Below are 27,409 nucleotides of genomic sequence, written 5' to 3'. Positions count from 1 at the left end.
ACGAGTAGGGGATATTCTTCCAGCTCTCGTGTTCAGCCCTTCAGTTTAATGTTTCTGGCCCTCTAAAGCTTTCTGTTCAAGTCAGTGGAGAGAACCCTGTTTGGCTGGCTGGAGCTGCATAGCTACAAGTCAAGGCAGGTGAACTGTATTCAAAAACACAAGGAGGAAAAGGGATGTACATTTTGATGATAAATCCACTGCAAACACTCACTGTTCTGTGATTTATTTTCTCCTTGGAAAGCACCCAAGGTTGCCAAGGAAGGCAGTGTAAGGCGAAGGGCTTTTTCGTTTTTGGTTTTACCATCTTAGGTAGCCCAGGAAGTAAAGGTGACTGACAAAGGCTGCTCTGAAGTGAGCCATCTCCGCACTGGCACAAATCTCCTAAAGAAAAAAATCTTGCAGAGACCTGTTTATCAATAAAATATTTAATAAACTTATCTGTACAAAATATTAAAAAGGCTATTGAAGAGTATACAAGAATACTTATTTAACAAATATATACTGCTATATAATATATTCAGGAAAATATAGATTGCTGTTTACAGTTCATTTACAATCCCATATGTACAATCTATTTAAACTTTAGAATACATACAAACAATGCATTTACACTGTCACTTACAGAGCTACCCTCTTTAGAGATATTTCACACACTCGGACCTGAAAAAGCTGAACAAATACACGGCTAGTTTAGAGGCGCACACGGGGATACGAGTATTGCTTCAAAAATTATAACTACTAGAGACACAGCTATTGGGAACATTGAGTCCTTTTATTTTCTTCTTGATATTTTCCTTTCTAATCAAAGAAAAGAACATATAAATAAAACCACGACTGACCAGCAGAGAGGCTTTCGTTTTGTCAAAGGAGCTACAGGTAGTGTTGACTTGACTTCAGAAAAAGAGCCCGTGGTGATGGGATCCATAGCAACTTGGCAAAGTGGATCAACAAGCAGGGCTGACAAATGTGGCTTCAATTGAAGCCCGTGGGAGTGCTGGATGTTCAGCAACTCAGAAACTCAGACCCTTCTTTTTCAATGCTATTTAAAAGGCTAATTACTCAAAGCACATAGGACGAATGAAACCACTGACCACCTCCCCTCCGCAGCCAAGGAGGGGACAAGCTGCCCCTACAAAATGCCCCATCCCCAGCTGATCACCACCTACACAACCACTTAACTTTGCTACTTCTTTGAGGACCAAATCCCAGCCCCTCCACATTTAGCCATCCCTTTTCCTGGCCTGTGATGTTTCCCACTCTGCTCCTGTGAGTCCCTTGATGCTCGGCAGTTCCCGGCACACAGCTCCCTGGGATAAGCTTGGGAACAGTCCTGCCCTAAACTTTGCCTCTTGTTTTTCCCCTCCTGCTCCCCAACTTTCTCTTTGCCAAGGAAAGATGGAGGAAATTAAACACCAAGGGAAATGCTACCACCTTCCCAAAAAATGGGATCAAAGCCATCATCATAGGTCCCAAGGCCTGGGTCTCACTCCTCTGATGGTGAAGAACTATGTGGCACCAGCATAGGTTGACACCATGGCAATGTGGAGAGGAAGGGAGACCAAAACACTCCCATCTTCCACCAGAAAATCGCTTGAGCATGTAGCCCATAGTGAGCAGGTCCTCTCCACTCCCACTGGCTTCAACCCTGCCAGACCTGTCCCCTCACCACCCCTTGCTCAGGGTAGACTGCACCCTGGCCTCCTAGTGCTAACAGCCTTTTCTTCCTCACTCTCCCCTTGCCCACCAAACACTGCAGCGGGTCTCCACACATCCTCATCTGAAGTAATGAGCACCCATACCACGCAGAGAAACGAGCTCACAAAATGCACGAGTGAACTAAGTGGTGATGGAGGACACGTGAGGAGTGAAACACTGACAAATGGCTAGGTTTGTTCTCAGTCACTTCTAGGAATGGCTTTTTCAGAACCCATTTCCATGAAAAAGCTCTGCTGCCCAATGCTTCCTACCCTAGAAGTTCCACACGGTGCATCAGCCCCTGTGCCGGTGTGCTCCTTCCCACCACCACACACATCAGGCTCCTCTCCCACATGGTAGCTGCTCGGAGACTGGTGCCAGTAAAAGGAAAAAGAAGACACGTGGGCTGGATCCAACTTGAGGTGCAAGGCTGCAAAACTCTTTGAGATGTAGGGCGGAGTCCTTGGTCAGGCAGTTACACCAGCAGGACTTGCAAATCTTAGCCATTTTTCAAAGGTCCATAATGCTCGCTGACAGGTCAGAACTGATTTTCAAAGGCATCTTCGCAGCTCTACCTTGCATGAGGCTGTGCTAGGAATAAAGAGCCTTACAGATTGAATGCAGATGGTTTTACCATGGAAGATATAAATCAGCTTACAAAAAATTGAAGGTGTCACATACACCAGCCTAGTGGAACATCTCGCTCTTTTACCAACCATTAATTCAAAGGCAGGAAAGGCAGAAAAACTCTCCTCCTACTACTGAAAGTCACAGGCTCCTGACCATAAGCAACATCCCTTCAATGGAACAGCTACTTCCCAGCTCCTCTCCCCATGATGTGTTCATGGAGGACACACTGCTAGCGGTGAGCATGTGCCTGTGCTCTGCTCCTACCACCCAGCATCCCCACTCGAACCCCAAAGAGGGATCCCGATGCCAGGGATGCTGCTCTGATGCCAGTGGGACACTTGTGATTTCTTCATCTGCTGGTCATGGTGACTTAAAAGAAATATCATGCCTCTCTCAATGACCTGAGCTTGGTTTTGCCCACATGGATTTTTCTGCCCACCCATCCACCCAGAGGGTGATGTGAAGAGTGAAAAAATCCCACCACAATTCAAGTTTCACCCAGGACAGAGGACACAGCATGGGATTTGGTGGAACTGCCCAACCAAGGTCCACATGGTAGCCCTTTACCTGACTATCTTTCAAATCAGGGACACAGCCTCATTTTGGTGACAATGCCTGTACAATACCCAAACTCTCACTGACATTGCCCCACATCATTTTTTTTGTCCCCCTGACACATGGCTATGCTGCCCCAATGCAGACAAAGGAGAAGGCACTCATATTTCAGGACTTGCTACATGCTCAGAAAGAAACCATGACATTTCCCACCAGGTTTACTCCAAAGGGAGTATGAGCTGGTCAGTGGATTGGTATTTATGACATAGAAATAAAGGTTGGAAGGGACCTCTAGCTATCATCCAGCCCAAACCCCTGCTAAAGCAGGTCCACCTCAATCAGGTCACACAGGAATGTATCCAGGCAAGTCTGTAAACCTCCAGAGAAGGAGACTCCACAACTATCTGTCCCACCAACACAAAGCATGTGTTGTTTGATCCCCCTGTAGACATTGGTATAGCAGAAGAGCACATTCAGCTGAAACTCACAGCAAAACTCCTGTTCAGACTGGAGCGTGAAGCCAAAGGGTCCCATCAGTGCCCTGAGGTGCTCTGCCCTGTTTGCCTGCTGGTATCCCTGTGGGATCTGCCTCCACAGGGGTCTGCAGAGATGCCCCAGTCTCTCTCCTCTCTCCCCTGCAGGGATGCTCCAGCCTCTCTCCTCTTTCCCCTGCAGAGATGCTCCACCCTCTCCTCTCTCCTCTCTCCCCTGTGAGAGGCAGCAGTGCAAGCAGCAGTGTATCTGTCTGCTGGTACGTGGAAGACAGATCAGGTGACTCTCCCTAAACATGTACTTTAGGCTTTGTGGGAGAAGGGCTTAAAACTGCCAACACTAAAAGGAGCTGCTTGCTTTGCAACAGGAGCGTGGCCAATAAATCACTGCAGACCTACCCAGTTTTCTCCAGTAGCAAGAGCTGTGTAATCAAGACGTGAGTTAAAATCCATATGGTGCAAATATACACAGAAGTCACTGGTGCCCAGGCTCGAGGAGAAGGCTTAAGGCTTGGGGTTTGCTTTTAATTGGAACTGGTGCCTCTCCAGTCTCTTCCTCGTGGCCATGCCAAGCATCAGCAAACAGCCAAAGAGGACAGGGCTGCGTCTGCCAGCGCTGACCAGAGGCAAGGCTGCTGGGATCGACGCAGCTATGCCTGGGAGAAGCTGCAATCCCTTTTCCATATGAACATCCTTCCTGCCAGATACTCATTTCCCTTCTACCACTGGATCTGAAATACGATGTTAAAAAAAAAAAAAGAAAAGAAAATAAAAAAAGAGGAGAGTGGGATGTTAGACAATCCCCTTATTAAAAAAAATCCTTAAAAAACAAAAGGAGGAGAATAAAATCCTGGGAATTATTTCTAGGCCAGCAGCGCCTCTGATCATCAGGCAGTTAAATTGGGCATGAAGTCGTTTCGCTTCTGACTGCCCCTGCTATGGGAGGGGGCTCAGAACATAGTGCAGGCAGTGGCTTAAGCACAGGCTTTAGTGTTATGCAGACTTTGGTTGTATAGATCTTGAGGAGCTCAGTGTACCAGCCAGGTCCCAAGTGTGTGTGCCTCCCTGAATGGCAGCCCCGGGGGCTCTCAACCCCACTGGGATGGCTCTGTGAGACAGACAGATGGCTCCTTCCCCTGTCAGTGAGGAGGGAGGCAGTTCAGTGTGGACACATAGCCTTTTTCAGGTGCTTCATATTTCTAGCTTCACTGTAATTACACCCTGCAGATAAAAATGGTCCTGAAGGTCAAACAAATCCTCCAGGAGAATATACTCTACATGGAAACTGTGGGGGTTTTTTAACTGGAAAGGTTGTATAAATACTGCAGATTGAGAAGCTATAATTATCCATTAAAATCACTCTGAGGCGGCTGATCAGAAATACATTTTTCCTGGAGAGGTTCTGTGGTGTCAGAGGGTGATGCTCTGTGGGGCACCAGCTCTGGGGCTGCTGTCCCTGGCTGGGCTGGGCCAGTGCCGTCCTGCAGCCGACGCCCCATGTACCTGCCTCCAGAGACAGGATTTACTCCTCTGTGCCCTTTGCAGACATGCCCACACGTTGCTCCCCGACACAGCACGGCCACAGCTTCTCACCCAGGGGAACCCCCGTGCCTGGGAAAGGCTTTCCCATCCCTCTGGGAGCTCAACACCTCTTTTTGCAAGGGCTCCAACAACCACATCCTGAGCCAAATCATGCTGTTTACAATCTCTGAATCCGGCTGGGCACAGAGGACAGTCCTTGCTGCCAGCCCATGGGGATGCCACTGCACCCCCATCAGGGATAGCTGGTGGCTTTCCTTCTGGAAATTCTCCTCCAGAAGCAGTAAGCAACATGACCGCCAAGTGCTGAGGCTGATGCACCTGCCCAGGAGGAAGCAGCCATCACTCACAGAGAGCTCCAGCCCTGCTCTCCTCCAGCTCCCCTCCCTGAAGCCCCTTTCCCTAAGGAAAGCAGAAAGAGGGCTTGAGGCCATCCTTCACCCTCCTGCTGTCCTCAGAAGGCTGTCTGCCCAGGAAAGGAAACGATGCTTTCTTAAGAAGGGCTGGCACTGTGGGTGTGAGTGCAGAGGGAAGCACAGCTCTGGGCTCACCTGGGGGGCCAGAGTTTGCCCTCCCACCACAAGTGCCCACTTAGGCAGAGGTATCTGCAGCTGGGAGAGCCTGGCCAAGAGCCACAAGAACAGGTTGGTGTCAGCAGCTCCTCAGACACAGTTTCACAGGAGCAGGTCTTAGGCCACCTGTTTGGCTGAGGTTCACTGGAGCCACTCGCCAGCGGGGGGCTGCCAGGAGCTGTGCATGTCTTGCCTGAATTTGAACCACCCCCAAACTTCCACAGCAAACATTTGGAGGGAGTAAAAGAAATGAAAACATGAAAACAACTGTCTCAGCAGTGATAAAAAACATTGAGCACCCAACAGCAATGAAAAAATAGGTACTTTGAAAGCTTTATAAATGATAGGGCGTTTGCAGAGCACAAAGCCTCAGTGCTGCTCATGCCAACCTCATTCGCCTACCCACCTGTGCCTAAGGCCAGAGGTCAGTAGAAGGCCATGAGCCCTCTTGCTGACTCCTCCTCACACATAAGTTGTACTTCAGTCCCCCACATGCAAGAACCTGCTTTCCCCTCTCCCCCACCAAGCTCCATCACTGAACACTCTCTGGGTCCAGGTACATCGTACTTCACATAGATTTACATTCACGCTGAGGGAGGGAGATGGATTTTCCCCTCAGACCCGTGGATGTGAAGCCAGAGGGGCTCTGTGGGTGTCCAGGGACATTCCATGGGGCTCACAGATACCACATTCACTCCTCAAGTTGCCACCAGCCATGGCCGGAGGATGCAGAGCAGACCTCAGTGGGGTGAGGATGGAGGGAGGCTGGTGGGGGGGGGTTGTTATCCCAGAGAATATATCACTGTTAGTGATGTGCACGGTTTACTCACTGCTGATGTAACATCTTCTTCAGGAGAGGAGGCTGTTGGACTCTCACCAACTCTTCCCTGACCTTTAAAACTATTTAGATCTTGGCAAAGCCCTTTGAGATGACCCTCTCTTAGCCCTGGCAATGCTCAAAGACAGAGGACAATGGGCTTTATATGGGAAGAAAATCACACATTTCCCAGTGGGGATTTATCTCCTCCTGAAACAAACTACCATTGCTATGAGCATTGATGTTTACATACCAACACCTTGACTGCCAGTAAAAAAACAAACCATCAAAAGCAAAATCTGTGCAAACACGCCTCTGGTCTACATCAACCCATCTGTGAGGCCAAAGTTTGGTACCAAAAGCCACTGAGGTGCAACAAAAAAGGATCCAAAACACACCTTGGCATGGATGGAAGGCTTCTCTGATTTAAAGGCACCATTTATACTCAGCTCCTGAGTTACTAAAGTCCCATAGCCCTTTCAGCACCAGTCCAAGCACCCTGCTTCTGCAGCAGCCTCCTAGGGTGGCATTCGGCTGTTTGCATGGGAAATACCCACTCCTGGAAGATTTGGGCTCTCTTAATGGAGCAGGATAGGCAGGAGCTCTAGGCAGGGATGGAGCTCGCTGGGAAATCTATGCCAAAGGACAGCAGGGTGGAGCTTAGCACTTCCATAGAAATTATTTGGAAAAAGAAGAGCATGAGCAAAATGTCTCTTCCCCAGGGAACTTGGGACCTTTGCTTCTCCGCAGACACGCTGAGGACGGCTGCGTGTCACACGCTGGATGCCCGCTGTGCCTGGGAAATGAGGTTTGTGCAGGAAAGGGAGGGGACCCACCAGCCGCTATCTCCTGCAAGACACTGGCAACAGGGACAGCACTTTAGTCCACCCAGAACCAGTGCATGCCCAGCTAACATTTTCCTGGGCTGTTCCAATCTCTGCTGAGAGCACAAGCTCTGCTTCAGACCCAGCCTTCACTTCAGCAGAGACTACTTTTCCAGGCCCCAACAGTAGTCCCACAAATCTCTCTGCACTGCAAACAAATCAAATTATTTCAATCTCCCACAGCCATGAGTCCTCCACGCACCCCCTGTGTCCCCCTGTGGATCCCTTGCTTTTCCCCCAGCAAACCCAAGGCAGTGATTTAAAGACAGTCAGAAAAACCCCTTGAACTCAAAGAAAAAGAGCATTCCCCCTCCCCTTTGCCCCATCGCTGCAGCCAGAGGAGAGAAGCTGTCCTGACTCCTCTGCTGCAGCCACTGCTCTGTTGCCTCCCAGGTCATCCCCTCCCCTCAAGACAATTTTAGCTAGATATTTTTCAAAGGCGTTGGGAAAAAAGGTATCAGCTTGGCTTGGGCTGAGTAAGTGGCTTAGGTAGAGGTCAGGGGCTGAGGGGGAAATCCCTCAGGGCTCTGCTGGGCTGTGTGCCCCCCTTCTCCTGAGGGAGCAGGCGAGGCATGAGGCATGGAGGTGGCAGAAGCTCCAAGCAAGGAACCTCCTGCCACAGCACATTCAACCCAGCTGAGCCCTGGGAAATCCAGCGTGGGTGGTGGGGATTACTCTTTCTTTGAGAGGGCCCAAGGGAGACCAATCTACAGCCTCACTGTCTGGGGAGAGGGCATCCCCCACCCATCCATCCCTCCCATGCTCATGGCCAGGGTGGTCCCAGGGAGGCAGGGGACACCTGCTTTGAGCTTGACTTTTGCAAAGGTACACACCAAAATGTGTATATATATATATATTTATACCTATATTTATATATATAAAATGAGGCAGGGCTGCTGGGCTGGGTGGAGAAGGGGAGAGCTGCAGAAATTGCTACCTGCAGCCGCACGTCTCCACGACCATGTCCTCGTACTGTTTGTAAACCACATTGTTCCCTGAGTCTATGTAGAGGATGCTGATGGGGCTGAGCTTGGAAGGCACGCAGCAGCTGGGGGGAGTGGACTCCGGGTCCATGGAGTTCATCAGGGTCTGGATGATGGCGTGGTTGGTGGGCTCCAGGTGAGAGCGCAGCGGGAAGTCGCAGACCCCCTCGCAGTGATACGCCTCGTAATCCAGGGGGGCGATTATCCAGTCGTCCCAACCCAGCTCCTTGAAGTTCACATGCAGCGGCTTCCTGCTGCAGCGGGTCTTCGCCTTCTTCCCGTGGCCTCTGCCCCCGGAGCGGGCGGCGATGGTGGTCCGTCTCTTCCTCCGCTTGGGAAACGGCTCCTGGCCGAGGTCGGGGGGCTCCAGGAACCGGCGGCCGCCCAGGGCCTTGATCTTATCCCGGATCTCCTTGAAGAGGTTCTCTTTCCTCTGGGTGCGGGAGAAGGCGACGAGCAGAGCTCGCTCGTGAGGCTGCGGCCGGGGCTTGCTGAAGCCCAGCTGCCGAGGAGGCAGCAGCCGCCCCGATTGGTCCGAGACGATCCTCAGCAGGAAGCACAGCAGCTTGCCCGAGGGAGATCTCTCCCTCCAATCCCGCAGGGCTTCCCAGACGTCAAACACCTCCCATCTCGAGGAGCCCGCATCCAAAATGTCTGCAGCCCTGGAGTCCAACAGCTGGGGTTCCTCACCATCCCGGCTCGGGCAGGTGGAGAGGAGGAGGTGGTGGAAGGTGCCTTCCGGGGACAAGGCCAAGCTCTGGTTTTCGGGAAGGGCACGTAGGATGCGCAGCTCCGCGCCTGTCACCTCCTCCGCATCGGGCAGGCTGGAGACGTCGAAGAGGTATCGCTGCTCGGGGCTGGACGGGGAGGCATCTGGAAGAGATTAAACAAAACAAAACAAACAAAAAAAAAAAAGAAGGAAAAGAAAATGTAAAGCCCCATCAAGCTGAAGCTGGCCACGGACGTGCGAGGGACACAGAGCCGGCAGCGGAGACCGCTGCCTTGCAGCAAGGTTCAGCGCGCATCCCCGCCTGCGAGCGCGCCTCGCGTCCCGGAGCGTCACCCCGCATGGAGGTACTGGGGAAGAGGAGAAGGCACAGATGGAGGGAGGAATCAATTCAAACAAGTGGCTTCTCATCAGCACTCTTCCCCACAACCCGAGATGACTTCCCCGCCTCCTCTCGGGCATTTTTCACTGTCTTCAGCTGCATCACTGTCCTGTTTTGGCACGAAAGCTCCACCTGAACGTGCGCGGCACAGCCCCATCCCCAATCAATCAGCAAGCTGCCACTTCTGCCCTGAGTCTGCCTGAGTGTGTCATGTGTGGTCGTGTCCCTCCCAGTCCCAGCCATGACAAGTAGAATGTTGTGAACAATTTCATTTTCCCTCTCAGGCAGAACCGTCAAGGACCAAGGACGCAGATGCTGTGCGTCGGGGTGGCTGATAGAGACACTCTCAGGAGCCGAAAGTGAGCCCAACTCACTTTGTCACTATTTTTTCATGGATCCAAAGCCCAGACACGGACCTGCACAGTTCCTGGCACCGATTAAATACGTGAATGCGGATTAAAAAACAAAACGAAACGAAACAAAGGAGGTGGAATTGGGGATGAGGAGGTGAATGAGTTCTGAGAAGGTTGGTTTTAATTTTTTCTCTCTCTCTCTCTAACTAGAAACCTGATCGGGGCATGCTGCAAACATCGCTGCTCTGCCCGAGCTCCCCGACCCGCTGCCGGCAGAGCGCTGCCCGACGTCCCCACGCTACAGCCCCTCCGGTGGGCATCCTGGCCGGGCTGCAGAGAGACTTTTCTCCCCTACATTTGCTATTATTATTATAATAACTGATGTTATTATTATAATTGCTACCACTGGTACTACTATGACGATTATTATTTTCAAAACAGACCCAAACTTCCCGAGAGGCGCAAATACGGAGACCCCTTTGGAGAGTTTATCTGGGTCAATTTTGTGCTGAAACTTCCCAGGACTTGTGAGCAGTTTTCCCCTGGCTCTCCCAAGCCGGGCACTGCCCACTCTCCCATCGGAGTATCCCCCGTCCCGTCCCACCTCGCTCACCCCCGCCGTTTCCCCACAAGCTTTCAGCAGAAAACTCCCAGCATAGGTTGCCGCCGGGAAACGGCCCCTGGCGGGGTTTGGGGCTGGGTTTGGGGGGCTGCCGGGGGGTTGCGCATGGCCAGTCGCTACTCTCCCACCCCGGGGCAGCCGGCGACAGGCACGGGGGGAGTCTGTGGCTGGTTTTTTAGCTTGTCTTTTCATGGTTTTCGATCGGGATTTTCCTCTTTACCCCCTACCCCCCTCCTAAGCGGAGAGAACTTCGCCGGCAGGGCGCAATGTATACATATACGTGTAATATATAGTGTTAAGTGCGTATATGTCTTTATTTGATTAATATCAGTAGATCCGCGGGTATGAAAGGGGTGAATGAGGGGGAAGAGGGAGAAGGGAATGGCGATGATGGGCCGAACTGCCTCCCGCGGCTGCGCTCCCACCCCCCCGGGTCGGCCTGGTGCCCTGCGGAGGGTTTAGGGCTGCAAAGGCTCTGGCGGAGCTTCTCCCTCCCAGTACCGGTGATAAATGTGCTGAGAAACTGCCCCCAAACCGCCCCTCACACACCGTCCCCAACCGCATCCCCAGCCCCGACAGTCATCCTTCACCGCGACTGCATGTGCAACCCCATCGCCATGCCCTACGCCGCGCTCATGTGCCAGACTCATCCCCACAGTAAACCCTTTTCCCCAGCTCCAGGCACAACCGCTTCGCTGTCCCCATCGCGACTCCAACCTCCCGCCCACGCACAACCCCATTCCCACACCTGGCCGCATCTCCATTCCCATGCTTAAACTCCTGCACGGCTTTATTCCCGTTAAACAACTTATGCCCAGCCCCGACCCCGTTAAGCTTCATCTACATCCCCGTGTGTTAACCCCACCTCGTGCAACCACCCCATCCTCAAACCAACACGCAACTCCCTTCCCCGGGAAAGGCACAAGCCTGATTCCCGTACGCAACCATAGACAACCCCGTCCTAGGCACAAATCCGCGCTCAGATTAACGTCCAAGATCTGTCTCCGTGTGCAACCACGTCCCCAAAACCACGCTCAAAGGAATGAACAACCCTGCCTCTAGCTCCACGTCCATTCACAAACCTCATCCCCGCACCCATGCACAAGCCCCATCGTCACACTCACGCACAAGCCGCAGCTCCGTTCCCAAACTCTTGCACAAGCCTGTCTCCACCCCCAAGGCCCGTTCTCATCCCAAGTTCCATCTTCATCCCCGACTCCATTCCCAAGCTTCGTCCTTATCCCCAAGCGCCGTCCTCATCCCCGAGCCCAGCCTCACACCCCCAAGTCCCATCAGAGTCCCCAGGTCCGTTCCCAATCCCCATCCTCATCCCCGATTCCCATCTTCGAGCCTAAATCGTTCTGCATCCCTCGCTCCCGACGGCGGGGTCCCGGCGGGGCGGCCCCGTCCCGGCTCTGCTGCCCGCCTCGCTGTGCGGCGCGTCCCGTCCCATCCCGTCCCGTCCCGTCGCGTCCTGTCCAGTGCCGTCTCGTCCCGCACTCACCGCTGCGCGCCCGCTCCGCGAAGCCCGTCACCGTGTCGGCCTGGCGGGCGGGTGCGCGACGGGCGGCCAGCCGCTGGTAGAGGGCCATCATGTAGTGATGCGGCACCACGGTGCCGTTGCGGAGAGCCCCGTCCCTCCGCGGCGGGGAGGAGAAGGGGGAGGCGGCGGCGGCGACGGAGGAGGAGGAGGAGGCGGAGGAAGGCGCGGCTGCCCGGGGCCGCTGGGGACCGCGCACGGCGGCGGCCCGCAGCCCGCGGCGGAGGCGGCAGGCGCCCAGCAGGCAGAAGCTGAGGCAGAGGCAGAGGGCGGCGCGGAGGCGCATGGCGGCGGCGGCGCGGGGCTCGGCGCTGTCTGCGCTGCTGCCGCCGCCGCTCCCCGCCCGCTTTTGAACATCGTCTTCGCCCGCCGCCGCCGCCGCCGCCGCCGCCCGCCGCCCGCCGCCGCGGCGCCCCCTGCCGGACGGCCGCGCCTCCCGGGACAAGCGCCGCCCGCCCCGCGCCCGGCCCCGGCCCCGGGCCCGGCCCCGGCCTCCCCCCGCACTGCAGGTGAGGCTCCCCCCTCCCTGCCCTGTCTCGGCTCGGCCCCGGCTCCCGCCCGCCTGAAGCTGAGACTCCCAACCCCAACCCACCGGCCCTGCTGTGCAGGGGCGCATCCGCACCCCTAATTGGGAGGGGAGACCTTCGGTCCTGCGGCATCACCCGCCCTGGTTGCGGGGCGGCGCGGCGAGTGACGCTTACACCTCTATGGGCAGAGGGCCCCTGTTTCGGAGAAAGGACCCCGCGCTCCATATTGATACGGGGAACCTTTACCCTGCACTGAGGGAAGTCACCCTCCGTCCCGTTATTGGGGCCCATCCCAGAGCTGAGGCAGCGCCGGGCTCTGTTTCGGACGGAGGAACCGCCACCCCACTGCTACCTCCCATTTTAGACCTCTGCCCCATAGCGGATGGGGACACCCCACCACCATTTAGGAGGGGGGACCCCCGCCTCGGGGTTGGGCCTGGAGCGTCCAGGGGAGCGCGGAGCGACCGGCTGCCGGGCGTACCGGAGACGGGGCCCCACACTGTCCCGCGCTGCTCCGCGCTGTCCCGGGCTGCTCCGCGCTGTCCCGGGCTGCCCCGGGCTGCCTCGATCTGCCCCGCGCCTTCGCCAGCCCCGGTAATTCCGCCACGGGAGACCGACATCGGAGCAAAACAAAGCCCCGGCCGGGCTGCGGGCTAATGTTTTCCCTTTCACAGAGGGTTTCCTTGGTAAAATTCAGATGTTTCCTTGGGTTTCGATTAGAATAACAAGGTGGGGTATTTACTAGGATGTTATTTCAAGTCCCTTAAGTCCCTGGTTATATCTGTTGCGATTTCTCCGCTAATACAAAAACAAGTGCTGCGATGATTTATTTGAAGGAATGCAGGTGTTTCGCCAAAACAAACATAGCTTCCCACTCCCCCTGCCCCGCAAACAATCGCTTTTCACGAGCTTTTGTCACTGCAGCCCCTCGGACTTCTTTCTGCTGCAATTATACAGGTGCTTTTGTCACCATACTGCGAGCCGGTTTCTAATGCCAGCCCTTAGTACACACGGTGCGAAGCAACGGAGGCGGCTCCCGTGACGACGTCCCGGGACGTCGTCCCCATCCCCCGCGGTTCGGTGCGGTGCGGTGCGGGACGGCCTTGCCTGAAGCCCTTTGCACCCATGGGGGGCTTACACGGCCTTTACACGGCAGTTGCATGGCGTTTGCAGGCTCTACGCAGGCCAGGAGCCTTAACCTGACTAGGGCAGGAGGCAGGCAAAGACTTTGTTAACTGTTTTCCCTCTGTCATCCCCTTATTAAATCCAAACTGATGTTGTTTGGATACTGAAAGTCACTTTAAGAAAGCATCCGACAAGATGTTTCACCCTCTGATGGCTCACTTCCCCCATGCAGGGTGCTGGGATTCTGGTTGGATGCCCTCACAGCACCAGAGCAGGTAGCAGCAGGGCTGAGTGCTTAGGGCAGCCCTTCCCATAGACGGGAAGGCTGAAGAACCCCCTCCTGTCCTGCACATCTCAATGCGACCTCCACCAGTGTCCCCAGAACCACGGGCAGCGCTCCAGGTGTCCCCACTGCAGGGTACGGCAGCTCTCCCATCTCAGCACTGCCCAGGGAAGGAACTGAAATGGTCCACAGGAGGACAGGAGGATGATGTGATGAAACACGAAGTTCCATTTAAATACAAGGAAAAACTATTATACTGTTCAGGTGAGGGAGCAGTGGCACAGGCTGCCCAGGGACGGTGTGGAGTCTCCTGTCTTGGAAGTCTTCAAGACCTGCCTGGACGCATTCCTCTGTGACCTGATCTACTTGGACCTGCTTCTGCAGGGGGGTTGGACTAGATGGTCTCCAAAGGTCCCTTCCAACCCCTACCATTCTATGATTCTGTGCAAGACTGCTGAGTTTATCTATATCTGCACTTCCTGGAGTGGCTGTTGGAGCCTCCTGCATGGAATCCTTTCATGGAGACAGTTTAATGGGAAATAGTAAAAGGTACAAAAGTGGTGAGCATGGTTGTGCCCTGGGCCAGTCGGGTCTGTACATCCTGCTGTGTGCTGGGGTGTGTGGACCTGCCACATGAGAGGAACTCCAAGCTTCGCAGTGTCAGTTTCCCAGTGACTGGAGCTGTCACTGCATTTTTTTCTGTATATCTTTTAAAAATCAAAATTTCACTGAGCCAACATTCAGCTGAACTGTGCCCTCTGCTTTTTCTTTTCCCCCGACTTTTTTACTAGACCAGTCCTCTTCTTAGCCCCCAGTGTGGGAAGAAGGGCCAAATCCCTGCTTGGTACGAGCTGGAGGAGCTGAGCAATAGGCTCTCACCACACCAGCCTCATCCCCATGCTCAGCTGTCCCCGTGATGGAGCAGTGTGCTGCTGGGTGATGAGAGCCAGATCCCTGTCCTCGCCACATGTACAGAGACCCAAACACATGCAGGCACATGTGCCTGCCCATCACACACCACACACACACACGGGTACACAGACCCCAGAAGCAAGTCATGCCTGGCTGTGCCGGAGGGAAGAGGTGAAGTCCCACAGCCCATCCTCTCAACCGCAAAGCGTCTACCGAGGTGCACGAGCACTGAGTTTCCCATCTGTTCTCCATTGCAGCTTCATCTAAACCCTTTTGGGCTTTCTTGAATTTCCACCAGCCCAGCCCAGCTGCAGGACCTTCCCAAGTCTCCCCAGCCTTATAAAGGGGCTCAGCAGCTCCTGCCCCAGCCCTTTCCTGCTCCAATGACAGGCTCCCTTTTCTCTCAGTACGAAACTTTTGTGCATACTGTTGCACTGGCAAAGAGCCACCTTCTACCAGCCTCCTTCCAAAACCAAATTATCACGCTGCTGCAACAGCAGAAATTGGAGAGGGAAGGCTGCAGTTTTATTTTACAACTCAATTAGCAAGTTTATACAGAAAAAAACACCCATATAGCCAAGGAAGATTTTTAGATCAGCTTCACTAGCAAATAGACTGGTTCCTCTTGAGGGTGCTCCCCATTGCTGTGGGTACAGCAATGTGCTCCTGCCCATGGTAACTCTAAACCAACACGGTAACACTGGCTTCAGCCCTGCTCACTTGCTCCACCTCTCTTTGCTCTTACAGACACTCTGGGTACCTCCAGCACGGACTGAAAAACACAGTTCTGAGACTGCCCCATCACCCTCTTCACTAAGTATTAAATGAACCAGAAGTCCGCTAGTATCTAAGGTGAAAAGACCACAATTGCCTCTAATTTCCCTTGTAAACCTGTCCTGAATAACATGAAGCCAATGGCTATGTGGCTGGAGGGCGATCCTCACTCCTGTGCCTTCACAGCTCCCATTGTGTCCCACCACAGCCTCTCCTTTACTTCCTCAATAGATGTCTTCCTCTGCTCCCTTCTCCAACCCCAGCACTGTCCTGCTTGCCATCTTGGGTTGTCTGTGGTGGTTAGGGCCATTTGTGTGTGGAGCACTGATTCATTTCCATGTGTGAGGTTGAGTCCTGGGGCAGGATGGACTCTCCTATCACAGCTGCATCCTCTTTTGCTACTGTGGGCGAGGTCCCAGCCTGGGACTCTTGCCTGCCAGAGAGAGGCTGCCCTACAGATGCTCATCAGGAAAGTAAAGGAGGAGGTATTTCATTTAACCAAAACCCTACCAGCTTTGGAAACCCACATCTCAAAGGAGGAAACTGAGGCAGAAAGGAAATCCTCAAGCCATAACCGTGTACCCAGTGTCATAGCTGTGTTGCCACAGCCCTGTACCTCCACACTTGTTCACCTTTCCTGTCATCGACACATTTTGATGGAATAAAAACACACTGCAGTGATGAGCCCCCTCCATGCTTCAACACCAGTGTTTGTGGCTGTTTCCATTAATGCAACCAGCGGGGCTCAACCAAATTTGCAAGTCTGGAGCAAGTCCAGAGGGGTCAGAATACTGCTGTTAATTGGAAGACTGTTTTCATGTAGTGACCACACAAGAAGCCTCTTGTGGCTTCACTTAACAAGATGGCTGCAAGTGACGGCAAGGCCAGCTCAGCAAGTAATCCAGCGACAGCATCATTTTCTTTCCAAATCTTCCAGCAACTCCTTCCAAAAGTTAAACTGAAGCCAAGCCAAATTCTTCCTGGTTGTCTGCACAAGGATAATCAGGCAAGATAAGACAAATCAAGCTACAAAGTCCATGCATGAAACATCAGGTGGATTCAAAGACCCCGTAGGGCTGCTTTCCTTCAGGCCCAGAGACCTTACATCACCGTAGTCTGGATGTCTAAAGCTATGCTTGTCTCGTGTCACTTTCTATTCGAACACTAGCAAGAGGACGGGAGGCTTATGGAAACGCTTTGCTGAGAATTCAATCCCTCTGGAAACAAAAGCTTCTTGGATTAGACTTCCCATTCCCCTGTCCTATTCAGCATCTGCTTGACAGGGTTAGGCATCAGCCACCTGAAGATAGCAAGTCAAAACACAGTTGAGGGTTCAATCAATGTCTGGCATCAGCCACCTGAAGATGGCAAGTCAAAACACAGTTGAGGGTTCAATCAATTTAAAAAAACATCCCAAAACAACTCACATTTGCTTTTTGAACAGTGAAAAATCAGCAGGCAATTTGTCAATGCAGGAAGCTACAGATGCCAAATTGGGGCAATGACTCATCCCAAGTGTCCTTGCGGTGGCAGCCTAGGCTAGCGTCTGGTCGGAAGGGTGGCATGCACCTTGCTTCATTTTGGCTTCTTTCTTAGTCTAACTGATCACCTTCCTCCTATTAATAGTTACTGAGGGGAGAGCTGTACCTCCAGAAAGTGATCCCTATAAGTGTAAACCAAAGAGCCCAGCTGAGGCAACCATTTCAGAGGTTTTGGTCTGCCCATGCTGAACGACCTCAGCTGCATCCACAGCCCTGGCTGCCCATGTAAGATCTCACTAGGGAAAGTGCTCTCCTACAGCTCTCCTCAAGCTCTACTCCATGCTTCCTTATTTTCACATATTTCATCCTTTGACCTCCCCTTGGTCCCTGTTCCTGTCAGCTCTCTTCCAGATTACTGCATTTCTCCCCAACTTGTCCCCTGTGTGAAGGCTTCTCAGACTTGTGGGTACCAGCCAATCCCAAAGACAAGACCTGTCTTGGAGAGCCTTTGAGCACCCAAAGGAATGTCAGAAAGGGAACATTACACACAGTACTCCACTCTGTTCTATCCAGTCTCCAGGTATTCCCAGGAGACCCCTTCTCTGCCCTCTTGCCATCTCTTCCCAGCCAGCACCGCTAATGGCTGCGTCATTTTCACTTCTCTGACACCCAAGACAGAATTTTTCCATACTAAAACCAGTCTTTTGCTCTCTGTCCCAACAGAGACAGGTCAAGTCTGACCAATAACCTCAGTTCTGGCTCACTCATAACTTTCTGGGCGCAAGTGTTCAGTGCTATGAACAGGGGAGGAAGGTGGGAGTTATTTTTCCCCTTTAGGTTATCTTCCCTTCCTTTGGTATTGTTTATTCCTTGTCAGGCAGCTACTGTTTCTAAGTCCTGTTTCTAAGAACTGATTTCCTTCCCGTTTGGGAACATAACCTTGAGCAGAAATCAGCAGGTGGATCCATCTTATCTAAGTGCAGCTATCAATGCAAGGTACGGAACTGGTGGTGTTGGCTTTTGTTTCCTTGACAGTTAACTCTGGGAACACCAGTGAGGCATAGGGCTGAGCTGAAGCAGGCAGAGGGCCAAAGCAGACCTCCCACCCCTCTGCTTCAGCCCCATCCTCCTTCCTTCACTCCTCTGTGCCTGCTGCTGGGCTGGGCTTTGAGAAGGAGGTGTGGAGGAAGGTGGGTATCTGGGTGCAGAAAAAGATGTCACCTAGAGTCCTGCTTGACTGCAGTTTTGCTTGTCCTGAATCACTTTTGTCAAAGACTTTGTCTCTCTGACTTTCTTGCCAGGGTAGTCACGTCCTTCCACAACAGAGGAGATATGGGTGATTTAGGCTGGTCATGTAGCAATGAGGAGAGATGCCTCTCATCTGAAGGCTCTGCAGAGACCAGCATAGAACACGGGGCAAAATGAGCATCCTGCAGACTACGATTTACCACTGCCACATCCGGCCTCCTGTCCAGATCTGCATTTTAACCTCACAGTTTCTGCTCTACTTTTTCATATGGCCTTTTCCAAATTATTTTGTAGACATTTCCTCCCCTGGGCCTCTTTCTCCTTCAGCTATTGAACAGCACGAGAAGCTCAGAGAAGAGACCATCCCATAGGACTATCCAGACCCACCTCTGTAGAGGGTTTGGGTGGCTGAGGCGAGACGGAGCATCAGCAGAGAGGAGTACTGCAAAGGATCTCTCCCAGGGCAGGAGCACCATCTCCCGGTGAAGGGATTTATAGCAGTGAGCCTCGGCGCAAAGTGTTTTCTCATGCGCAGATGAAATGTGGAAAGCACTAGCAGTCTGGAAGAGACACTAGTTTCCTTCCCCTTAGGCTGCGAAATACAGCCCAGTACAAATAAGAAATGGAAAATTGGCTGCAGACAGGAGTATGTGGGCAGATGCCTTTTTCTGTGTGCCATGCTGTCAGAGGCACTTCTAAGTGCGAGAGAGTTGTAGGATCAGCTGTTACAGAGTTTTTATTGTAAGTGTATCAAGTGAAGCTCTGGCATATTTTGCAGTGCTCCAACTCTATCTCAAAGAGCCTTCAAGCTAATAAAATAAGCAAATCACATCTTGCTTAAGGGTCATAGATTCGTAGAATCACAGAATGGTTGGGGTTGGAAGGGACCTCTAGAGCTCATCCAGTCCAACCCCCCATTGAAGCAGGTTCACAGGAATCAGGTTGCACAGGAACACATCCACGTGGGTTTTGAAACCTCCAAGGAAGGAGACTCCACACCCTCACTGGGCAGCCTGTGCCAGGGCTCCCTCACCCTCAAGTGAAGTTTTTCCTTGCATTTAAGAGGAACTTTTTGTGTTCCAGCTTCTGTCTCTTACCCCTGGTCCTGTTGCTGGACACTACAGAAAAAAAGTGCCACTCCATCTTCCTGACATCCATCCTCTAGGCACTTATAAGTGTTAATGAGGTTCCCCTTGAGTCTTCTCTATCTAGAGTCCTTTGCATAGTTTTACCAGATACTTCAAAACAAGCGTTTTTGCCAACATATGTTTGCCTAGAGAGATCTGTTAATAGGAGATACATGCAATGGAGACATGTTACCAGGTGGGATGTTGAAAGCCTTGTTAGTAAGGACGTTGCTTTCTTAAAAGGTTACAGTGGCACAGGTCAGAACTGCCTATCTACAGCTCTTCACAGAGACTGCAAGTCAGTGTGGGCTGTGCTGACATGAGCATTTAGGTAACCTATGTTTCTGCCTTTAATAGTTGATGCAGGCAGCATGCTCACTGTGCCTTGCCTGCCTGCCTGTTCCTACCCACTCAAACACTCATATGCAGGTTCAGTCACCTGAGACCGTCTCAGATGCTTATATATGAACATGTGGGGCCACCTGGAACATCCAGACCTCCAGATGATGCCTCAAAAGAAAGTGAGTCTTTCCTATATCTACCAGCACCATATGGTCAAACTTGGGGACCCCACAGCCTGCTGAGAGACCCTGAGAGCCCCATGAGAGGCCCCCCTGAGAGAGGCCAAGGTGCCTATTTTAGCCCCTGGGCAAAGCACATTCCTTTTTGAAGAAGATCATCAGAATTCACTAGGGAAAAAAAGTATATTAGATGTGACTTTCTAATATTTAAGAAATCCTTTAAGAGCACACCACTGTCTGTGGCTCACTTCAGCAGTGTACGTGGAGCTCTGCCTATTTCTGTGGTTCACACATTCAGCCCACCAGGTTTGTTAGTCCAAATATACCATTTGGGGATCCTTGTTCTGTAAACAGAGGAAAAGTGTTGCTGAAAATTATTTGATATGACTGGCTCCTGTATGAAATGAAAAGATGGTCCATCAGGCAGATGCCAGTTTGCTAACAAGCATTTTCCACTTGGAACACGGAGCTGTTAAATTCTGCCTCTATCCTTTCCACAGGGCCTCACCCCACTGTGCAGATTAAGTCTGGGTTGACAATTTTAATAAGAGACAAAGGCACAAGGACAGTTAAAGGTTTTCTCAGGCCTTTGATGATTTAGTGATGTGGGAACTGCAAATGAACCCAGCTTCTAATCTTCTTGGTAGTTTTTCTTCTGCACAGTGGTGCCTTGTGGACACAGTACCTATAAGACAGCTTGTGAACGTAAAGACGTGTCCTATGAGCTCTCCAGGTGAACATAATTGTGCAAGTAGAGACAGCCACCTAGGCTACATCTGTGCAGGTAAATTAACTGTTTGTAGGACCACTCCTTGGCATCAGAGTCATTGCTGACTCATAAGTCAGCCCATGTCTACATGGCTAAACTTCCTCAGCCTCCAATGCTGATGGCCATGTACAAGTTGGAGAATGGTTGAGAATGGTCCCTGGCCTATGTTAAAAACTGAGCTGCCTGTAAGAATAGTTCATCACAGCCCTAGGCTGAAAACCTGCCGAGGGATCCTTTTAACAATGTCACAGCGCTGCTCCCTGGAGTTATTTACGTGTGGAAATGGATCCCTGGGGACCCTGGAGACCAGGGCAGGGTAGCTCAGACCTGGCTCATTGTCAAGACTGTCCGTAGCCTTGCCTTCATTCCTTCATTGCCATTTCTTCAAAAGCTTATGCCAGCAAGTTGAGGTGAATGTTAGCTCTCCAACAAACGGTGGTTTTTCTTCTGAGGAAAGAAAGGTTCAGACCTTTGGTATTTAGTGGGGAGATGAGAAGTTGTCAGTAAGAGCAATGACAAGCACCTCCCTGGAGATGAACCTAAGCCAGCAGTGATGGGGGGCACTGGAACAGCCACATTCCCTTCCACCTTAGTTTTACCCTCTCTGTACTAACGGGTTCCTGCCTGCTCTTGCAAAGGATGAAGGAAATACAACAGTTAAATTTCCAGCTTAGCACAGGTTCAGTAGGGGCATTCCTAATGACGCCTTGGGAAAGAAGAGCACCTTACCTTCAGTTAGCTTTCCATGATTCTTGACTCTCTTTTCTACTCCCCAGCTCAGCACTGTCCACACCAATTCGCCTGTCTGTGCAATGCTCAGGCAGTATTTGTCATTCTGGTTTTGTAATTGTAGCTTTTAACACCTGAGTAACTGATTTCAGCAGAGGCTCCAGTCGTATGAAGAAGGAATGGATACAGCAGGCTGTAGGGCCAGATAGAACAACGTAGTCTCTCAAGGAGACTTCATTGCTATTTCTCCTCAACCTGACTGTTTCTCTCACCAGGTGGTGGCTGCTTGTTCTTGCTTTATAGAAAGTTGAAAACTTGACTCATGAGAAAAATATCCAAAATGTGTGCTACACCATTGCACCGTTGTACCATTGTGCTACATCTGTCTCTAAAGCTGTATCTTTCTCTGTCTTTCTGAAGGACAGTCATCCATTCCTATAAAGTCTCCAACACCCACATACTATCATTTTAGTAGTTACTGTTTTGGTAGAGTGTGTAAAGGAAGCATTTTGAGTGAATTCATTTCACTTGGTGAGATTTGCTAGACATGGACCAGATGTACCACCCTTTTAGCTCCAGAAACCATATTGACTTGATATTTGATGATTGTAATAAGTGCATATATATATATATATATATATGTATAATGCATATGAGGGCTCCAACATGATGTTACCTGCTTCTAAGGTCATGAATTTCAACCATTTAGGCCTCATTCCATTGCCAACACAGAGACACTGTAAATTGAGATATATTAGAGATCCAATACATCTGCCTGGAGATGCAGATATAGCACAAGACCAAGATAACTTCACTTGAAAACAGAGCAACAGAATTAATGTAACTCAGATCATAAAAAATCCGTATTGTACTGGCCTTATACTTCCCTCCCAGACTGGAAGGACACAATGAATGACTGACTTGCTGGCAAGCCAAATCAAACAGGTGTTTGCTGAGTTTCCACCTCAGCCTTTCCCAGAGAGGGATGCAAATGCCAGCCTCTTGCCTATCGAGTTGCCAGGTCTTCACAGTAGCTGGGGGAGCTGAAATTTGTCCAGCCATCTTCTGTTGTGTTTGGTTAAAATTGACTATCTAGTTATTACAGTGTTATTAGGTATGGAGCAGACGGTTGGACTGACAGGCACATGGACTGACAGACAGAACAATTTCATACACCTTCTTTTATTAGGGAGAGATGATGAAGAGTAACATGCTAACACACTTTTGCCTCCTACTTTCTGCTCTTTTTCTTCCTAACTCAGAAACATGAAGTTTTTCCATTTGGCAGAATTTCAATCAGGTCCAGAATCACTCATAAAATAGTGGAATTGTTCCAACAATGTCAAAGTTTACTAATTTTGAAAAGAAATCCAGGAACAAAACCCAGCCAGCTCTAACCTGACTGGCTCGCACTGTGCTGTGATGGGCAGGTTGACAGAGAAACCCCCATGAATCTCAGAAGCCCCTCAAGAACCTCTTTTCTTACTCCTTCAGGCAGAATCATCATAAAAAGAATCATCTCAACTTTTCACACTGGTAAAGAGCAACTAGTAATTAGCACCAAAGCCAAGCACATGTTGGGCTCTTGTTTATCTCCAACCAAATAACTTAGCATTGACATAAACACCTCCAGAGCTTACTTGGTGAGAAAGTGAGGGAAACAGCTTAGGTCAAGTGTGTGGTGAAGATGTACTTGAAAAACTTGGCAATGTATTTGGGAGTCTACCTGGAAATCTGTGCAATTACTGACTGTTCCCTCACCTTTCATTGACCTGGGAAAATATACTTCTCATTGCACCCATGTAAAGGCTCAACTGTGCAGAAACTGTCCTTTCTTTGTGGAGAAACAAACAAACAAAAGCTCTACTGTATCTGTTTACTGTAAACATGATTTCTGAATGATATAGACAATTTTCTGTGTTTTATGGCTCGGTTTTATGAAACTGGAGTAAACCAGGAAATCTCATCTTTTCTTCCTCACTGGCTACCATGAAATTTATCCATGATTTACTTAGGACCCCCAAACTTAAAAGAGGTGGAATTTTAATTCCAGGGCTGCAGCAGGTCAGGAGCTAGGTTTATCTTTCATCAGGGATTACCTGTGGTTTCTGCTAGATTATTCCTGACATGTGGCTTATCATATTACAGGTTAACTGTTTAAAGAGGGGAGGAAGCATGAGGCATAATGAAGAACAGCTACATAACTCTCCTTCCTTATCCTCAGAGTACATTTATCCTGAGTTTAGGAGGTGTGTAGATTAAAAAACTGCCCTGACAGGCTATCAACAACCTTACCACATCATGTAATAAGAGCAAACTTTATATCTACCATTTTGGCTACCTTTGAGACTCAGAGAGAAGTCCAGTCCTAATATAAAACCTCCTAATGGTTCACATCTGTGTGTTGTAATTGTCATCTGAAAACAAATAGTGGTAGGAGTGATAAAGTGACTGGTCATCTCAGTGGAATCCTAGTGTAGCCTTTTTCAGAAATTAAATTATATTGCATTTCTCCTAATATGAATCAGACCTGGAAAAAAGTTTCATGCTCAGCTTTTAAACTGTGTTCTCATAGCCAATTTATTTTGATTTTAAGTATCTTCCTCTGCTCTTGTTTTTTTTTTTCCACTCATTTTGTTTACTATACCCTAAGCAGGGCTCTGATTCCTCCTCATCCTGCCATGATTACAGGCAGCGTCCTTTGCCAGGGATTAAAAAATCGGTGGACAATTCCCCCTGGGTTTATAAGCTCACTGTTTACCTGCTGTCTTGGGGGAGATGAAAAGCAAATCCTCAAGCTGCCAAGAATCACACCTAGGCAGGGATGGAGCGCTGCAGGAGCTAGTCCCTGGTCAACGTACAGGAGACACAATGAGTTCCTGGCCCTGAGGTAGACTTTCATTCCCCTCTGTCCCTCAGAGAAACAGAGAGGGATTAAGCTGTAGGGATGAAGTCTGTTTGCATCAAACTGAATTAACATGCCCTGGCCATAAATCACTCTTTCAGGCTTCAGAGGTTTTAATTCCTCGTTTTAACCCTTTGTGGGAAGTCAGGGCCTGCAGAAGATGGGCAGGCCTCCAGCACACGTGACCAAAGGCTATCTGGTGCAAACCCCTTGCCCATGCCGCAGTCAGGACTGTAGGGACATGGACGACTGCACCCTTCACCTCTCAGGTCTGAGGTCTCTACTATGGCTGTCCTCCAACACAGTCCTTGCTGCTCAGGGTTCCCACTGGCCATTCACCAAACAGATTCCTGATTCAGCCCCAAACTGTTCCCGAAAGAGGCCAAGACCTGGATGGTAGTTACCTCACAAGGATCAGACCATAAGCTCAGCAGCTGACTGGCAGCCTCTTAGCCACCTGAGCTTGCCCAAGTCCTTGCAAAAGTCTCTTTCACATCTTTTTTTAGGTCCCTGCACTGATGATCAAGGGAGGAGCTTTTGAGCTGTCAAGGGACAGAAAACAAGTTTGCGTCCCTTTCTAGGTGCTGGGGAGGGGGGTGGTTGCTGCATCTCTCATTTATCTCTATTTCCTTGTCTGCCCTGTCCCAGCCCTGTGGATGGAGAATGACCTATTCTCTGACAGAAAAGCCCTGTGATAGTACAAGAAGAGATCATGAAGAATAGGAGCTGTAGGCTGCTGATTTCCAACCTTTAACATTTTTTTTCTTCCCTTTTTTCACCACACTTCTACTTAGAATCATAGAGTCGTTTAGGTTGGAAAAGACTCCCACAACCCTCTCTGTGTTAAGTTAGGTGGCAGACAAAACTCTTCTGGCTTGTGAGTCAGTGAAAGGCTCTTAGCTTAGCTATTGGGAGTAAAATTGTGCATAAAAAAGTAAATACAAGCATCAGCCCTAACTGCAAATGTGGTCATATCACTGACTGGCTTAATCTCTGTGAAAAATCCCAATGTGATCAGTCCCAGAGTCAGGTTTTGAACATGCACGAGGGTTAGAATGGAGTCACTGGGATTGACTGTGTAAGAAAATGGTGCTGGAGAGGAGCTGTGCAGTTGGATTCCAAAGGATGAGACAGAGTTGGGGATGGCAGTTCACACCAGGAACCCATCTCTGGTCTGTAGGTTGTATTTGAGTGCTCTCTAGTGGACAGAAAAATTAGTCCAGAGGCAAACACCACTGATGCTCACCTGCTCTGAACCAGTTACCCTTGCCTGGGTGTCTGGGCATTGGGTCTGTTCTATCTAACAGCATGGGCCTGTGCTGAGTGTCTGGGAGCAGGGAAGGTGGTCTTCTTGATCTGTGACACTGCAAAGCACAGGTCTGCTGTGGGAGCAGTGGGATACATGCCTCCTCGGATGTCTTCAGGTTAGGCACAGAGCACAGGGCAACATCCCAAATCCTGCCCCACTACATGGCCTTTCAGAGCATCTCCTCGTGTTGAAGGAAACATCTGCAAGACCTGCTTCTGTATGTGCAGGCAACAGGTAGAAGAGCGGGGAGGTACTGTGGAAGGAGAGTAGAAGCCATTTTTGGCCTCTAAGAGGTATTTAGTGCAAAGATGGGTGAAAATTATGATTACCAGCTCACTTACCAGCAATTCCAGGAGCCCTCTGCTCTGAGAGAGCCAGAGAGCCAGTGCCAGACACAGTTGCTCTGAGGCAAGATGGTGCTTGTTTCATAGCACAAAGTGATAACATACTAGACAGTGGAAACTTAAACTAGTTCAGTGTGACCAGGGTTTTAACCTGTGGAAGTCAGGTCAGAGTGCAGGACACCAGCTGTTACCAAATCAGTAGAAGTGTATTACTGCACCCAAATGTTTTATTTTTCCAGATACATGCTGCTTTTGATAATATGGGCTGCAGAGTTATAGAAATGCCCCATATGATGAGATTTTCTAACAAGTCAGATAAACAGGCACTCCTTGGACTTCTTCAATAGCATAGCTCACAGAGCTCCTCCAGGTCAGAGACCAGCAGCATTCTGAGGCTGAGCAGACACTTCTGTTTGGGGAGAAAAGTCACAGTTTTTGAAGCATCTCCACAAGCACTTGTTGTTTGGATAGACACGGCTCATGGAGCGTGACAAGCATCACCTCAGCGGGAGCTTGCAACTCATGTCCTGCTCTATTTTTGCTGTCTCAGGAGGTAAAGTGCCAGCTGCTTACTCCTTATTACTGTCTGAATAAATTGCATTATCCAGGAAGTTAATGATACAGAAATGCTACTAGAAAAGTAATTCATTTAGATATATAACCATTTAGGATATAGTTATGCTTTCAGGATCTCCAGCCCAGAGCTTTTTAACTCTTCAGAGACCACATGAGAACAGCTCCTGTTTCATATCCATTTTGCTGTGGGTTGCAGAGCTTCTGGCAACCACAATGCCTGTGCCAGTTAGGCTGCATCCACATGGTGGTATTTACATTCTGCTTAACAAAAAGTTTCCTGTGGCAATAGGCAGGGAGAGAAAACAACTAAGATATAGGAAGGAACTCCATTTATGAACTCTCCCTTTTCAGTTTGTTTTGATTCAGGAGTTTCACGCTCCAGGCTTCTCATTTCACCAGAAGCAGCAAAAGATCATAGAATCATTATGGTTGGAAAAGACCTTTAAGATCATTGAGTCCAGCCACCAACCAAACACTGCCAAGCCCATCACTAAACTCAACCAGCACCACATCTACGCATATTTTAAATATCTCCAGGGATGGTGACTCCACCACCTCCCTGGGCAGCCTTTGCCAATGCTTAATAAACTTCTCGGTGAAAAAGTTCTTCCTAATGTTCAGTCGAAACCTCTCCTGGCACAACTTGAGCCCACTTCTTCTTGTCTTGTCATTCATTACTGGAGAGAAAAGTTCAACTCTTACCTCATACAATCCCCTTTCAGGTAGATGTAGAGAGTGATCATGTCTCCCCTCAGCCTCTTTTTCTCCAGGCTAAATAACCCCAGCTCCCTCAGCTGCTCCTCATCAGACTTGTGCTCCAGATCCTTCACCAGCTTTGTTGCCCGTCTTTGGACACACTCCAGCACCTCAAAGTCCTTCTTGTAGTGAGAGGCCCAGAACTGGACACATCACTCGAGGTGTGGCCTCACCGGTGCTAAGTACAGGGGGACAATCACTTCTCTGGTCCTGCTGGCCATACTGTTTGTGAT

The 27,409-nt window shown here is 50.4% G+C and overlaps 1 protein-coding gene across 1 annotated transcript; it reads right to left on the bottom strand.

Moving 5' to 3' along the window:
* Window positions 1–463: 463 nt before the first annotated feature.
* Window positions 464–12,125, bottom strand: GDF7 (growth differentiation factor 7). The gene is made up of 2 exons (XM_061989965.1): window positions 11,755–12,125; window positions 464–9,039 (listed from the first exon to the last, which is right to left on the bottom strand). Exons 1-2 carry the CDS (start codon window positions 12,074–12,076, stop codon window positions 8,117–8,119), a joined length of 1,245 nt encoding a protein of 414 aa, XP_061845949.1. The 5' UTR covers window positions 12,077–12,125; the 3' UTR covers window positions 464–8,116.
* Between the last annotated feature and the right edge of the window lie 15,284 nt (window positions 12,126–27,409).

The sequence above is a fragment of the Colius striatus genome, chromosome 2 (assembly GCF_028858725.1).
Source record: "Colius striatus isolate bColStr4 chromosome 2, bColStr4.1.hap1, whole genome shotgun sequence".
Classification (NCBI taxonomy): Eukaryota; Metazoa; Chordata; class Aves; order Coliiformes; family Coliidae; genus Colius; species Colius striatus.
The sequence above is the reverse complement of the archived record's forward strand: the minus strand, read 5'-3'. Positions and strand labels throughout refer to the sequence as shown.

What these genes read in the sequence shown, in the direction of transcription:
- GDF7 (XM_061989965.1), bottom strand. Translation starts at nt 12,076, where the DNA reads ATGCGCCTCCGCGCCGCCCTCTGCCTCTGCCTCAGCTTCTGCCTGCTG. An exon ending in CGCGGAGCGGGCGCGCAGCG is followed by an intron (nt 9,040 to 11,754) that starts GTGAGTGCGGGA and finishes AATCTCTTCCAG; the next exon opens with ATGCCTCCCCGTCCAGCCCC.